Consider the following 15,754-nt stretch of genomic DNA (forward strand, 5'->3'; position numbering starts at 1 on the left):
GACTCACGGAGTAGCAAAAAAAAAAAAAAAACGATATTTAATCTCAACAAAGAATTCACAATAATCAAAACAAGAGATGAAAAAATGCAAAGTGAAGGCGTCACCGAACCGGGAGATGAACACAAACGGAAATAAGTCCACCCAAAAACGTCACCAAACCGGGAGATCACGAATGAGGATTCTGAAAGTACAAGACAACGATGGTCAGGGAAAAATCAAGCTCACAAACGCGGTTGTCCAAAACGAGCACACGAGATAACTAAATTACAATCAGAGTAAACAAGAAACACGCGGAGATCTGAAGTAAAAAAAAAAGGAAGAGGACAACACTAACTCAGGCACCAGGGAGAATAAACCAAGAGATCAGAAAATACAGAGCGAGCGGACAAAGGGAAGTAAACGCGGAAGCCAATTACCTAGATACCAGTTGATTCGATCTGCCACTCACTGCTGGAACCAAGGTGCTGAAGGGGTAGGATGGTGATGTGTAGATTAGTTCCAGCTGTGTGCCAAATCCAAAGTGAAGCTCCAACAAATCAGAGAAGGAGACCAAAAGAGGAAGTGGTGCAAAATAAAAGCGAATCATGAAACATTCTTCACATAGGTCAACTGGAAAACTGCACGTCCAGCGCGCAGAACGGACCCGACGCCGCTGAAATCCAGCGACATTTCCAGATTTAAGCTCCTTGGTTTCCTTTCACTGTTCCCCGACCGCTTCATTATTGTCTCTTTGATCGCGGCGCATTGACAGCAGCAGCACATTCACAGCCAAACTAGGACATTGTCTTTTGAGTGAGTCTGTAGATGGATGGGCATTAAAAGAGCCATCAGTAGCGGCGGCTAATTGCATTGGAAGTCGTCGAGCCCCGACGCCGAGACATCGACTGCCGATATCAATGGAGCTGCAAATGTTTCGCCAGACAGGGGAGAGAACTGCTGGCGTGGGATTGTGACAGGAAATATGCTCTCAGGGTGGCCGGGGTGAAGGCTTGTTATGAGTCCTATGATTAACAGCAGATATCCGCAGCGGGCGGCGCCGCGGCATAACAATAGCTCCCGCCCGTGAAAGTCGAGCAGGCAAGATAGCGGCTTAAAGTTTAATGCCGTAATTCAAATTTAATTAGAGTTGTGTTGTGCACAGCTGGGCAGCCCAGCGCCGCCTACCTAGCTTTGAGACCCGCCGAGGATTGGGATTCTCCTGGCAGCGCCGCTAAAGCTGCAGGGCCGGCGGGTCAAACTGAAGGTGAGATGCTCTCCCCTTGCATTTCCTCTTCAATAAACATGACCCGGGTCAACCCAATTCTCAGCCACAGACAAGATGTCGACATGGAAAACATCGCTGGATTCCAGCCAGGAGAGTCAATTAAATCCAGGCTCTGGCATTTTGTGAGAGCTGAGAGGTTTGTTTGCTGGAAATGAGATGCTGAAATTCGACAAAGTTGTCTGGTCATTGGCCTCAGGCTCCTGTCTATTATCACAATCCCTGACATTTGACATCCGAATGGTAAAAGGTCTCGATTCTAATGCAAGTAGGGAAGCATTTCACCAGGCAACCTCTGACAAACTCTTGGCTTACTCGAGTCAAAGTACTACAGTTTCCAAAGGTGTGGTGAATGAGCACGTGTGGAGGATGGGGTGAGGCTCGGGAGGAGGATATGTGACAGGGGAGGACGTGCTGGGGTGGACTATACTGCGATGCATACTGTGTGCACTCAAACCTGGACCTAGAGGGAGAGTCACACTTCTCTGTGCAACATAAATCCCTGAACAGTCGTGAGTCACTTGGAGTCAATACGATACACTTACATTGATTCGGAAGAAGGTGTCAGAGAGTGAAGTAAGAGAGTCAGAATCAGAATCAGAATTTAATTTATTGCCATGGTCAGTGGGGAGCCCACCAACTAGGAAAGTGTTTTGGAATAAAGTGCTGACAAATAAAATAAAATAACATAACAACATGGCTGTTCACAAATTCAACGGTCTGACGGCCGAGGGGAAGAAGCTGTTCCTGTGACGGGAGGTTCTGGTCTGGATGGACCGTAGCCTCCTGCCAGAGGGAAGAGGAACAAACAGTCCATGTCCAGGGTGAGAAGGGTCAAAGGCTCTGATCCCACCTGCACGTCTCTGGGTCCTGGAGACATACAGGTCCTGAAGAGGTGGCAGGTTGCAACCGATCACCTTCTCAGCAGAACGTACGATGTGCTACAGTCTACTCTAGAGGTGGCGCTGTTGTACCAGACGGTGATAGAGGAGGTGAGGATGGACTGGATGATGGCCGTGTAGAACTCCATCAGCAACTTCGTCGCCAAACAACAGATTCATCAAATAGGATCTGACTATTAAATCCTGTACCAGGAGAAATCTGACTCCAAAATGCGTTATTCCATGTTGCCCATGCAGGCTGAGGCAACAAGGTCCCAAAATACCAACCCGGAGGAGTCGCTTTTGCATAATAGGAGCCCTTTAGCTGTGTATTTAGCAAGACACGTGTGACATCAGCGGCTGACCTGACCCAGATGCTGACATTTCAGAAGTTCACCCAGACCCCCGATGGCCGCTCACGAGCATTACTACCTGAACATAGCCATCCAACCGTGGAATTCAGGTCAAGTTGAGTGACTCATTCAGGAGAGCCTCAGTTTTCAGCGAGTGTGTATTTCCTAGCCATCTGTGTGAATATAGGTGAAGACACGGCGTGCTTCTAAAGGCCGATGTATGTGTGTACCTTCTTCATCCACTGGCCCGACGAGTTAAGCCTCAAGATTGAGGTCTTATCTCCAAATATGAGGCGGGAACACGAGCTGATAACAGCTGAGTCTGTGTTTTAATGAGCTCCAGCTCAGACTGATCATTACCGCCCGATAATGAAGTCGATGTTTGTTCTTTTCGATAGTCGTATAACGATAAGCATTATTATTGTTATTGAATTCCTTCCAGGTAGCACATGCCGAACTCATTTCTGTGGACTTCCTGTCCGATAATATTGATGTAAACCGCGGTGACTCACCGACATTTGTCACTGTGTTGACTCACTGACTGCAGTGAAGCGATTTTCTCCCAAATAATTTTAAATTCACACGTCCCAGACGCACACAACTATCACTGACAAATGTGAAACAGATATGGCCACTTTTCACCATAAAACAAAAGTGGGACTGATGTGGGACATCTAATCTAACCCTCAGTCTTCCACTGATCCCAACGTAGGATGGGCAGATTGTAGAACTGTAGAGGAGCACATAGCGCCCCTTGTTTAGTTTATGACTGTTGTTGTAATCCATGCCTTTTCCTAACCCTAATTCTGAGGTCGGCAATTCAGTTTCATAAAGGGCCACGTTAGAAACTGTAACAGTTGTGAGGGGCCGCCATAAAAAAAAAGGCAGTTTATGACTACAAAACAAGACGGAAAAATATCCAAACTATAGACTTAGAAGGAACCTAAAAGGATTAAATGTAAGTAAGGGTATTAAGAAGAGTAAATATACCATGAAACCTCTTGAAATATTTCATTTTATATGCATTTAGTTTGAACATATATCAACACAGGCATGAGACGTTCAAGATAAAAATGCAATTTCAAATGCAAATACTTCCAAATATATTTTCAGTATTCCTTCAATGTATTTTGAGGAACAATAAAAGCACACAGAAATGGCCAATGAAAAGACGGAAATTTTAGTCTTAAAACATCTCAGAATGTGTATTTGGATTGGAATTAGACATTCACATGTGTTCCTCTTTTTATCCTATGCGGTATCAATCCCATTCTCGACCCTTTGGTCACTGAATGACCCGAGCGTGGACACGTTTGCAACACGGATTGGACTCTGCACGCTGCCTTTTGTCAGTGGTTTGTTAGTGGTTCTTAAAATTCTTGGATGTTAGGGTGGAGTTGCCTTTGCTAGGGTTGAGGATGACCTCCCCTGAGTCATGGTTCTGGATCATGGTTCTCAGTCAGTAAAGGACAAGAGTGACTTGGAGATTAGACAGTTCTCCAAGACAGGTATCTTGAGGTCTTCTTCATGAGGTGAGGACGGACCCCACATGTGACTTCATTTGCAATAGACGCCTGTGGTTGCATCACGGATAGAGAACGGTTGCCCTGGATTCCAAGTCAGTGCTCGAACCTTCCTATGGATAGGCTCACACTGGTGGTGCAAACATGGCTCAGGAAATCTGGTTTCATCACGACACCATGCGTTGCTACGTTAACACCACAAGTATTTCATAACAGGATGAGTTGAAATACCCACTGGTTTATTTTGTCTTCCTGCAGGTTTCAGAGAAATGTGATCCAAGATCCAAATGTCGCTCCACTTCTTGCCCCGCTTTCTAGTGATGGATAGGTGAGGCATCATGAAACAGTATTGCAGAAAACTGTATCCTAATTTTCAGAGGACATTAGATGGCGCTCTTGGTTTAGAAAAACATTTGACGGCAGACAGCTCCATCTGCTGGCCTCTGAAAGTCAGGACACTGTGTTATGAAGCCTCATCTACCCATCACTTTCACTAACACTTCTCTGATGTACATGCAATGCAAAAATATTCCGGCGGAAACTGGGGGCAAGATGCATGTCTTCCATCATGAGGCCCTCTGCCTGTCAGTGGAAAGAGAGCTGAGCTGAAAGACAAAGCCTTCGTGTCACCTGAGGTTTATGCTTAGGACTAGGTCACTGTGTAGGGATTGAAAGGTGGAGGCCTCCTCAGGTTCGGGGCGCTGGGCATATATAACCTAAAGGAAGCCTGGGGAAAGCTTGTGGCTCTCGGCTGACTAACTTTGGAATTCCAAAGTTTTCTCATAACTTAAGCTTGATCCGAACTCCAGGAGGGAACGGGATGAGTGGATCGTAAACGTAACCTCATCAAACCTACGGTGGGATCATGAATATGATTTAAGTGCAGTAATTTATCCTGAAATATGAAGTGTCATTGTCGTTTTTCCTCTATGGAATGTTGTCATTATCCTCCGACAGTATTGTACCGACATGTTTGTTCCCGTCGGTGCAGCAGAATGGGATGTGCTGCTCCTTATTTCAACAAATACTGAATAATTGATTAGGAAACCTGAATGGAGAGATGATGCCTTTGATGTCAGGTGAGGTTAGAATATTCACAGTTTGCACTCAGAATACAAAGGGATTCCATTGAAAGAAAAGCGAGCGATGAGATTCTCCGTCCCTTCAGATGGTATGTTAGTTGTCTTTATTTTAATTGAATGACTTGGCGGTCACAGGAGGCTGCGTGCAGCCATTCAAGGACGGCGTCCGCTTCAGAAAGACTTCAGAACAAAGACACTCAGAAATGATTAACACGCCTTCAAAGGCGGCGAGCCGACAAATACCAGGTACGTTATTGCTCATAAAAACCAGCAGACGTGGTGTAACCCCCATCAGAGCGCCGTCATTGTACGACGCTTTTGTTGATCGAAAAAGGAGAAGCTGGAACGACTGCCTTGATTTGGGGAAACTTTTCTTAGTGTTTAACCCCCTTTGGAAAGAGTTTATTCCAGAGCGACGGAGGGAAATAGGTGAGGCAGCATCACAAATGAACGCTAAATGGCTGTGAAGGGGTTTGAACTGTTTGGCCTCCTCCCTTGTTGAATTTAAGTGAAAGGCCTTGATCTTCCTGGAGCAGAAAGTCTGTAGAGTTAGTAGTGAAGTCCAGACGTCCTCACTCAAGAAAGCTGCTGCAGCATGTTTCCCGGGGCCTTCTCACACTAACCAGGCGCACAGGAAACAGTTTTCATGAGAGGTTTTCATGAAACAGTGTCCTGATTTTCAGAGGCCACTTGATCTGATCACCAGTCAGATACTATATGTATATATATATATATATATTCAGAGAAGTGAATTGTTTGAAATCTGAATGGATTTTTCCCATGACAATGCATGGAAAAAGAACTAATGCGTTCCAAGCCTTAAAATAGTCTTTTGTAGGAGTGAATGTAGAGCGTCTGCTGCAGGTGGCTGTTCCTCTATGTGTGTGGCCGCTGCATGTGGGAGGGGTTGCCGAGTGAGTGACGTCTCTCCAGAAGTGAAGAGGTGCCCGGTGCGTGTCCAGCTCTGAATGTGCGCTTCTGTGCAGTTTGGCTGTGACAAAGTCATAAACCAAGTCACGCTCTGTCCCAGACTGGCCTCATCCCTGTCCCAGCTCCAGCCCACAACAGGACATCAAACCCTGGAGTGAGCGCTCCAGCACCTCCCCTGTGACACTCTACCACGCTCCAGTGTGGAGACAGGAAAGGTTTTACACCTCAATATGAAGAAAAAACAGTCAGTAAATGGAGCTAACGGGACACGTCTGCATACAGAGCCTGTGTTATACACAATAACAAAGCGCCTCGTGGGTCAGCTCCGGCCCCAACTACCCAGCACCTACCAAATATGTTAACCTCTATCGGTCATATCTGTGCTCTTTACTTGGTTTTCATTCAGCGCCTTTTTTTTAATCCTTTTTTTTTGGAAGAGCCGAGTGTAAACAGGACCCGGAACAAACCTGCAGAAGGTCCACTTGGTTTTAGAGTGCAAGGGCAGGGATGGACGTGTGTGGGAGGGAAAAGATGTTGTCTGTAATACAGGATTTAACAAAAATCCCTGGAAGGTGAAGCATCATCAGAATGCCTCAGCACTGCCGGGGACCTTCAACAAAATCACACTCAAGTAAAACATATTTCTACTTTTATTCCCGGAGACTTCACACTGTGCGAGTTAGCACAGACTGGTATTTTTAGCGACAACAATTAATGCCCGACTTGCTTAATGTCGAGCTTTTTGTTTGCATTTTTGATGTCCTTGAAAACGCCTGACACCAAATCTCACTGAGATCACATTCTTTCAGTTCCCCATTCCAGGTGAGGCGCCGTCCTCCAGAGGCCCAATTAGGACATAATGTAGTGAATCTCCCAGCAGTTATTTCTGTCCGTTCTTTATTAGAAATATACTGTAAATCGTCTCCAGTGATTCATCACGTTACCACGCTGTTCTCCCTCCGACTTTTTAACTTCACCACGTCGCTAAATAGTTTCCGATAATTTGAAGCTCCGAGAAATACATTTCTCTGAAGGTGCATTGCTCAAACCCAACTGGTTACTTTTCTGGCATCCGTTTTGAATTGACTGCCCTCCGTCCCTCATAATGTACAGTATGTTACCACTCAGTTCAAGGTTGAACTTGAAACTTCAGTGCTTCATTGCTTTACTATAATGCCACAGTAGATGATGGACTACAATCCAGCATCTCTGGTCCAGTGGCAGGTAGAAAGGAAAACCCATTGTGAACTCTGGTTTCCAGGAATTTGAAGCGTCAAACGTGAACAACAAGGTATAGGATAAGCAGGTGGAGAGTCCGCACCTGCTGCTTGGAAAAAAATAAATAAACAAGCCATTTTAATTGTACCAGAACGGTACGTAAGTAAAAGCACACCTTTAAAATAAGAGACATAAGTGAGGCCCACTTGTCCTCGACGCCAACATGAAACACATCGGTCTTGAATAGGATGCTGCTTCATACATTCATGACATCCATCAGTCGTGCAAAATAGAAACTACAATAGAAGTCTGGAAGAATCGAACGAGAAAACATTCAGAAAGCAGCTGATCATTACCAAACATATTGAGGTTTTTGTGGCCAATATTAGTAGCTTGCGTTTATTTTCTCCACATCATTCGCATTTGAGGCATCACTGGCTACAATGAGCTCAGTCGGACAGCAGGTGGCGTTGCAGAGCTCCACCAACACTCAAATAGGAGACGAGGAAAAGAGTGTATACCTCAACGAAGCATACAGTAAACACAGCCTTCAAAACACTTGCAATATCCAGAGGTGACACCAAATGACACCAAAGTCAAACAAATCCTAAAAGTTTTTTAGAAATACTTTCATTCAGGTTTGAGTTCATCGGTTCACACACACACACACACAAAAGTGTTTGTGGGACCACAACCTTGACTCAAGCTCATGATCATGAGCTACTTCTGATGCCAAGTGACATGAAATTGTTGCTAACCGAACCAGAAGGAGCTCCACCCTGTGTGTCAACACTCGCACCTCACATGCTTTTTAAACGTCTGGCACAGTCCAGTGAAACGCTGCCAACAGCGTCAGTGAAATGCCACGCGAGAAAAACTCGAGTGACTTGAAAGCCAGACATGACGACAAGCAACGTGGAACCTTGGACAAAAGTTCCGCTTCTTAACTGTCAATTTGAGAGACCTTGGGAGTCGAGTGAGTAGATGAGGTTTCATGAAACAGTATCCTGATTTTCAGAGGCCACCAGATGGCGCTGTCTGCTGCAAAATGTTTGGACTTGAACAACTCATTCAATGAAACCTCACATCATTTCTAAACCAAGAGCACCGTCTAGTGGCCTCTGAAAACTAGGACACTGTTTCATCAACCCTGCAACACTGTTTCATGACACCTCATCCTCCCATCAGCACTTGGGAATGAATGTGTTGAGCAGGAAAAACTGCCTTTTCCACCTATTTTGAGATCTTTTTTTCCCCACTATTGCCCTCTGTTTAATGTGTCTATGTATTTAGAAAACTTGTTTGCATTTGAATGATCATGAATCACATTAATTGTAAAGTTCAACCCGCTCAGCAGGTGGCAGTAGAGTTCGGGATCTTGGTCGCACAACTTCTTTACCAAACAAGGCCGAAGTGGAACATTTCCTGACTATCACAGTCATTAAAGTCCATTCACAACATTCTGAGTTATGTTGAGAAAATCGTATGGTATTTTCCGCTTATTAACTCAATAGGCCTCGATGCATTTCACGGGTATGTTTGCTCTGTCGTGAATATTTAAAGGTATTAATAACGTTAAGCAAAAGCCCCTCCGCTTCCTGGCCAGACAGATATTAAATCATATTCCACTGTAATTAATGGCAGACGCCGCCGTGCTGGGAGAAAATAAAAAGCAGGAGCTCATAACGAAAACACATAAACTGTTTATTGTAAGAAGGAAAAGGCCGCAACACAATAAAAACAACCTGAGTCATAAACAAAAGGCGGTTCTGATAATCAGCAGCGGGGTTCGGAGATTCTGACTGTTTTATGTCGCTAATAAATCACGGCGCAGGAAGCATTTGGTTGAGAGCAAACAGCCATCCGTCATGATGTGTACCGGCAACTTCACTTTCTCGCCAAACTCTCCCACATGTTCTTCAAGTTTACGGAGCACGCTCACTTGGTAAACCTGCTTCTGTGACCAGGGGATTCGCTGAAACCCAACACCGGCTTGGTGCGACGACGGCAGATATTCTGACCGGTCATCCGTCCGTCAAGTGTCTCCTGCACTTATCGTGTCTCTGTCAGACAAATTCCAGTGCCATCACAGGCGCAGACGTTTCACACCGTGTCTTGAGTTCACCCTCGGCAAGAGGTCAAGGTTTCCTGGGTGTTTATTTCACTGCTTGCTGTCAAAACAACTTGAACGGATTTTATCACGTTTTCAGGACATGACAGGGTGCGACACTATGGCGCCTGTCCCTGGCATTGCTGCGCGGCTATCAAGCCGATCAAGAATGGGGTTCAAGAACGTTGGCTCAGTGGATGATGATCTGGACCTATTGTGATCCAAAAGTGTGGGAACATTTTCAGATGAATGCGACAAACCTTTCGCACCTCATTTTTAGCAAATACGAAGACACGTTTCAAAACAACATTTAGCTCAATACAAGTGTTCAGACATGTTGGCCTGTTCGTCAACATGTCTGTAGCCGTACGTGTCATGACTAGTCGACAAGTCATTACGATGGCGAGTGACTTGTTGTTTGTTGCAGCCCTAGTATATGGAGCCCAAGTCTCCGCCCCTTCCGGTCGGTCCATGGGACCTAAGATTGGACAAAAAGACGAATGGAAGTCTATGGGGAAATGCAGGTTATTTTCTGGCCCACTTTGCCCTGGATCACACATATGAAGCAGCAGGAGAACAGGGGCTGGATTTGGACTAGAGAACCAACTTCCAACTAATGTCACTGCAGTTCGACACCCCAGGACGACCCTGGATCACAGAGCATCTCTAATGTGGCATCTCAAACAGCAGCTAGGTCTCAGTTAGCAGAAAGTGCTAATGTGTTAGCCTACGTGGATCCTGCTTGGAATACATTTGACTCAAGGTGTTGTTGTCGAGGTTAGTATGAAACTTTGCCTTGAATATTAAACTGGAGATCACTTTCCCAGTTTGGTTTGTGCTTTACCAGTAGTTGCACTTCAAGAGATGCCAGAGAGAGAGAGGCTAAAACATGAGCCTATTTGACTTTCACAGAGTGAAGACTGGAATTCTGTTTGGTAGTGATGGGTAGATGAGGTTTCATGAAACAGTGTTGAAGGTAGGTTTTATGAAACAGCTGTCTGCTGTAAAATGTTTGGACTTGAGCAACTCATCCAACTCAATCGTTTCTATAGCGCGACATCTAGTGGCCTCTGAACATTGACACTGTTTCACCCCAGCAATACTGTTTCATGATACCCCATCTGCCCATCACTGCTGTTTGGAGTCATGCATGTTAAACCGACCCACCTGTGGGCTCAATATGAGACCTTGAAGTTTAACACTTAGGAACTTGGCAGTGAGAACAGGTCAGTTCCAAGAACTAGCCTGTTTAAATCAGGAAGTATGTTTATCTTCGTCCGAGGTTCCGTTCAGATGGAGCTCCACCTGGTCCGATCTTTTTAGATAGTGGCCCTGATCAGAGTGATCCAAAGTGGAAGCTCTGAATGACCTCAAGCTAGGAGGGACCCTCAAGCTGGGGCGGCTCGGTCGTGACATGGACTTCCTGTTTTCGAGTATCTAAAGAACAAATCCGTCTGCTGAGTACTGTGAGATAGGGACTGAAGATAAGAAACTTTTTTCCCCATTATTTGTGCATATGAGACCATCTGAACATGTTCTCATGCATTCCTAAGTGAATGAATAAATGTGTCTCTTCAAGCTGTCAGCGCAGGACACCAGTTCCTGAAACAGCCGACAGCAGCCGCTCGCCGCCATCAGAGCTGGATGTGATTGAAGGTTGGAGGGAGTCCAGTGAACCCGAAAGAGCATCGCTGGGAAGCCTAACTTTGTAATTCACTTTGGAGAGGCTCAGCCTGGATCCAATGGAATTCAGAGTTGCGGAAATCAGAGCAAACAATCTGCTGCTTTGGGACAGAGTTGTGGAAAACTTGTGGTGTGACTTTCGATTGGCTTCATCATCACACACTTCTCAGAGTTCACAGATGAATTGGTTGAATATTTAGCTTTTGTTTGGGTGAAGAAATTTATACTATATTTTTCGGTCCCTCATAATTTGTTTCTATGGTCAGGAACACAAATGTCAAGGAACACAAAATGCAAGGAAATTGGTTAACTATTTATTTATGGGCACATTATTAGAAAGAAAAATAAAAACATAATTTCCATAATAACAAAACAGTTGTGAAATTTCAAGGTTAAGCACTTGGAGAAAATGAAAAAAAGCAGTTTGAAAAAGTAATAAAACAATTATAATAAACCAACCAAAACAGCAACAATAAAAACATTACTTACTTTATGACTGAGTAATAAAGTAATAAAGTTGTATTACTCAGTAATTATTACTGAGTAATAAAGTAAGTAATGGGTTGTCTTTTTGGAAGAAATCAGAAATTCAGAAATGTACATTCAATGTAATCGTTTTTTAATAAATAAATAAATGGTAAAAAAAAATATATATATGCATTACATTAAAAAAGAAATAAAAGCAAACATATATTTATTGAAGAATAGCAAACAAAAACATTCATAATGCACATTTCAATAAATAATTAAAAGAAATGGTATTTGAAGGGAAACAGCCCAAATAAATGTAAAATGTGACTGGAATAATAACTGAAGCAAGGCATAAATGTCACTGAAAACACCAAAGACAGACAAAGAAAAAGAAAATGTGATTCAAGTTCTCAGGTGAGGGAAGGATGGATGGACAAACTATAGCCAGAATGTGAATGTTAATAGGAGAAAACATCCAAAAGTGAACTCATTACATTTATTTAATTCATGTAATGGAATTTCTATAGAGGAGAATGTTGGAGATAAAGAAGGGGAAGACAACCAGTGATGTCCATGAAGAAGGAAGACGGAGGAGAATTTCAGTGGCGCTTGACAAAAGGAGACTTCAGCATTATTTTGTGATTCACGGGGCGTGTGAGTTTTGAATCTCTCAAACTGGAGAGACTATATCGGCCATCTTATATCTGTTTTTTAAACAGTCAGGACACAAGAAATAAAGAGTCCCAGGGCCAAACCTTGCACCTGCCCATCCATCTCCAAACCTTCCTCCCCTTCCATTTGCTCCCTGTTAGATGCTGAAGTGCTGCGTGAATTTGGTTCCTGGCCTTTTTTTTTTTGTGGCTCAGAGAAGAAATATGGGTGTGCGGCGCGATATTTCACCGACCCTGGTGCGACAGTGATGGATGGAGGATCATTAGACATTTGCCAGGTTGCTTGGGCGTAGAGTTATTTTCGGCAATAATGTATGGGATCAGAGCGGAGGCTGGTGGAGGCTGAGGGTTCAGTCTTGGAGACACACAGCAGCTGAACAAAACAAATTGCAACAAAATGCATCAATGTATCAGCATCTTTGTGAAGTGGAATGAACAAAGAAATGAAGGGGTTGGAATTCTGTGACGACTGAAAGCAAACATATATTTTGTTTTTCTACTTAAATTGCTTGTGTCTGACGGAAACAAACATGCTGGAACTTAAGTTCCAAACTCTTCTTTGTGTAACTGGTCTTTCTCTCCTTTCCGCAGTGATGGTTCTGTTGATCGTCACGATGCGCCGTCGGAGGAAGGTTCCGTTGATCCTGGAGGAGGAGCGAGACATCCGAGAAAACATCGTCCGCTACGACGACGAAGGCGGAGGCGAGGAAGACACGGAGGCCTTCGACATGGTCACGCTCCGGAACCTCAACGTCATCAGAGACCCCACCGTCCGGCGAGATGTCACGCCCGATACCCCGACTTTCTTCCACTACACCTCCGCCTCCCGTCCGCCTTTCAAGTCGCTGCCGGACAACGTCGTGTTTCGAGAATTCATCTGGGATCGACTCAAAGATGCTGACATCGACCCTTCTGCGCCCCCGTATGACTCGCTGCAGACGTACGCTTTCGAAGGCAGCGGCTCCGTGGCGGAGTCATTAAGCTCCCTGGAGTCACTAAGTACAGACTCGGATCAGAACTATGAATATCTCAGCAACTGGGGACCTCGCTTCAAAAAGCTGGCCGACCTATACGGCACCAGCGACGGCACCAGTGTCTTCTCATAGCCACAACAAGTGTCTTCTGATGTTACTTGGACCTTGGGAAAAAAAAGTTATTTATTGTCTATGAAGAAGGTGGTGTGGAACGCCTTACGGAGGAGATTCAAATACAACACCAGAGAGATTGGACGGGAAGCAAATAAAAAACGCTGCGGTTGTTTACCTCCTCGTATGGATCTTCAAAAGTCTGCCGGGTTTTTTGACGCAGACTTCAAAAAAAGACGGAAGCCTTGTGTGCAAAGAGACATAAAAAGGTTTCAGAATTTGGACGGCGGTTCAGGCGTTGACCAATAAACGTGACAGAGACGGTGAATCTCCTTTCATTCCAGCGACAGGCGACCCGCTTTTGAAGCATTCCTTCGCCATCTTTGTGCTGAAACCTTCATCCCGACAAGCTGTCTCCCAGTCGGTAGTCACCAAACAGTCCATATGCATTTTCTCTAACGGCAGTTCACACAGGGTTCTCTTTGACATGGATCTCCTCGCACCTTGGGAACTCTGCTCATAGGATGGTCCTGTAAGGCGATTTTCTTCTTCAAATACGAGACGTGTTCGCAGTCATGGTGTTAAACAACTTCAGCTTTTTCTATGATGAGGCTAAATGTGGTTGGTCAGGACTTACTTGTAGCGATTCTGATCTTACACGACTTGACCTCAAAGCATTTCAGACAGTATCAAACGACAGCAGAGCTCAGAAGGCGGGGCAGAAGAAGCTCGCACGGATTAGTGCACCGGTATCCGACACAGACGGAGCGGACACGCGAAGAGACAGTGCCAGCCGTCTAATTGTTGAAGCGCTTCTGCAGTGGTCAGTACAATAAAAGTGGTTTGGTGTGTCCCAAGTGGTGGCAGTAGTTGGCCTCAAGACTGGTCCTCATTGTCCACAAGAATCATCACTACACACCAGCAGCTCTTCTCCTGGCTACACTCTGTTGTACATACTCTCCTCAAACCAAGTCAGACACAAAATAATAATAAATAAAATTCTGTACATTCATTCATATTCCACTGCTTTTGTGGGTCGCGGGGTAAGAGGGTCATATTCCAGGTATCTTGGGCAAGAGGTGGGGGACACCATAAAAGGGTCGCCAACAGGGAACACAGAGACAAACTACCACTGACGCCTATGGATAATTTAGAGTAGTCAGTCAACCTCTGTGTGTTTTTGGACATTGGGAGGAAACCAGAGTAAATCCACACAGAGGGGAGAACGCCACACAGAAAAGGTCTAAGGTTACTCTGAGCTGGAACCTGGAACTAACCCAAAATTGTCCACAAATATCAAAGAATGAATTTGAGTTAGCAACCCAATGTACTGTACTGTCATTGGGTGTTCAGCTCACCTGAGTCTGGACTCTCGGGCCGGTAAGGGAGTCTGCCCTTCAACGGACTATATGACCCCACTCCTTGGGTGGGTGGGGTATTCTTGCTACAGCTAATAGATGTCTTCGGATGGAAGCATGGTGTTTAGCTGCTCTAAACACCAGGCACCAGGTCTGGCTCCAGAATGGGGCCCTGCTGACCCCTGTCTGAGCGCAGGTGAGCCTTTCTTCTTAGAACCCGCACCTCGGACTTAGTGCCAACCTGGAAATGACTCCTTCAGAAAGGAACACAAAGGAAGTCAGGGCTTCTTTGTCTTGACTGGTGCAGCCTTGACCCAACCCCTGCCACAAAGGCATTCATCAGTAGAACAAGTCCACTGACCATGAACTCCAACAAATGAACCGCTGTTTGGCTGTTTCAGGTATCATTTCCAGATCAGTCAACTCTTTCCCCATAATCCAACCAAACATCTGTTTTCTTTTTACCTGAAGCATCCCAAGTCGTGTAGTGTACGGAGGGCGCACTTCACCACGCCTCCCCAGACTGTAAAAGAAAAGCATATCTATTTCCAAAGTGTCTGCTGGGGTGAAGTTTGTGATAGGATGAGGTTTGCTTCTGTAGTTTGGAAAGTCCAGCGTATATACGAGAGAACACACTGTATGATAATCATATCTCGGCGACTTTACTTTGTCCCGTTTTTGTTGGGTGTCGACATGTACTACCGATATGTATGATTATTCATTTTGAAGATTCAGAATTGTGTAACGTTTTTATCTTTTTTTTTCCAGAAGTTAAATTGATATTCTGTTCCTTATTATTGAATAATAAATACGTTTCTTGGTTAAAAACATCGTCCTGGGTATGAATATTTTTACACTGCCTCAGGATCAGGTGTCGAGGAAAACATCATTTTAACATCTCATTCCAATAAAGTTTTGGTCTTATGGTGATTATATCCTGTGACCTGAAGTTGTTTTTGCAGTCACTGCACCGTACTGAAAGAGCTGAGCCAAGGGACAGCACTCTGCCGTCTGGACTCTCATGCGTTTTATGTAGTTCAGGTGGCCCCTGGACACCTCCCTCGTGAGGTGTTCCAGATCCGTCTAACTCAGAGCAGGTCCCTGGACACACCGCGATTCGTCTTGCTG

The 15,754-nt window shown here is 44.8% G+C and overlaps 1 protein-coding gene across 4 annotated transcripts in view; it reads left to right on the top strand.

Annotated features, from left to right (window-relative positions):
* Positions 1 to 15,387, top strand: part of cdh7a (cadherin 7a) — a 181,607-nt gene extending 166,220 nt beyond the window's left edge. For all 4 annotated transcript variants that reach the window (XM_053858449.1, XM_053858452.1, XM_053858451.1 and 1 more), the window contains one exon: positions 12,775 to 15,387. In XM_053858449.1, coding sequence (XP_053714424.1) covers positions 12,775 to 13,289 — 515 coding nt within the window. In that variant the 3' untranslated portion in view covers positions 13,290 to 15,387. The remainder of the gene's footprint in view (positions 1 to 12,774) is intronic.
* Positions 15,388 to 15,754: the final 367 nt, after the last annotated feature.

Source organism: Synchiropus splendidus, chromosome 3 (genome assembly GCF_027744825.2).
Source record: "Synchiropus splendidus isolate RoL2022-P1 chromosome 3, RoL_Sspl_1.0, whole genome shotgun sequence".
NCBI classification, from domain to species: domain Eukaryota; kingdom Metazoa; phylum Chordata; class Actinopteri; order Syngnathiformes; family Callionymidae; genus Synchiropus; species Synchiropus splendidus.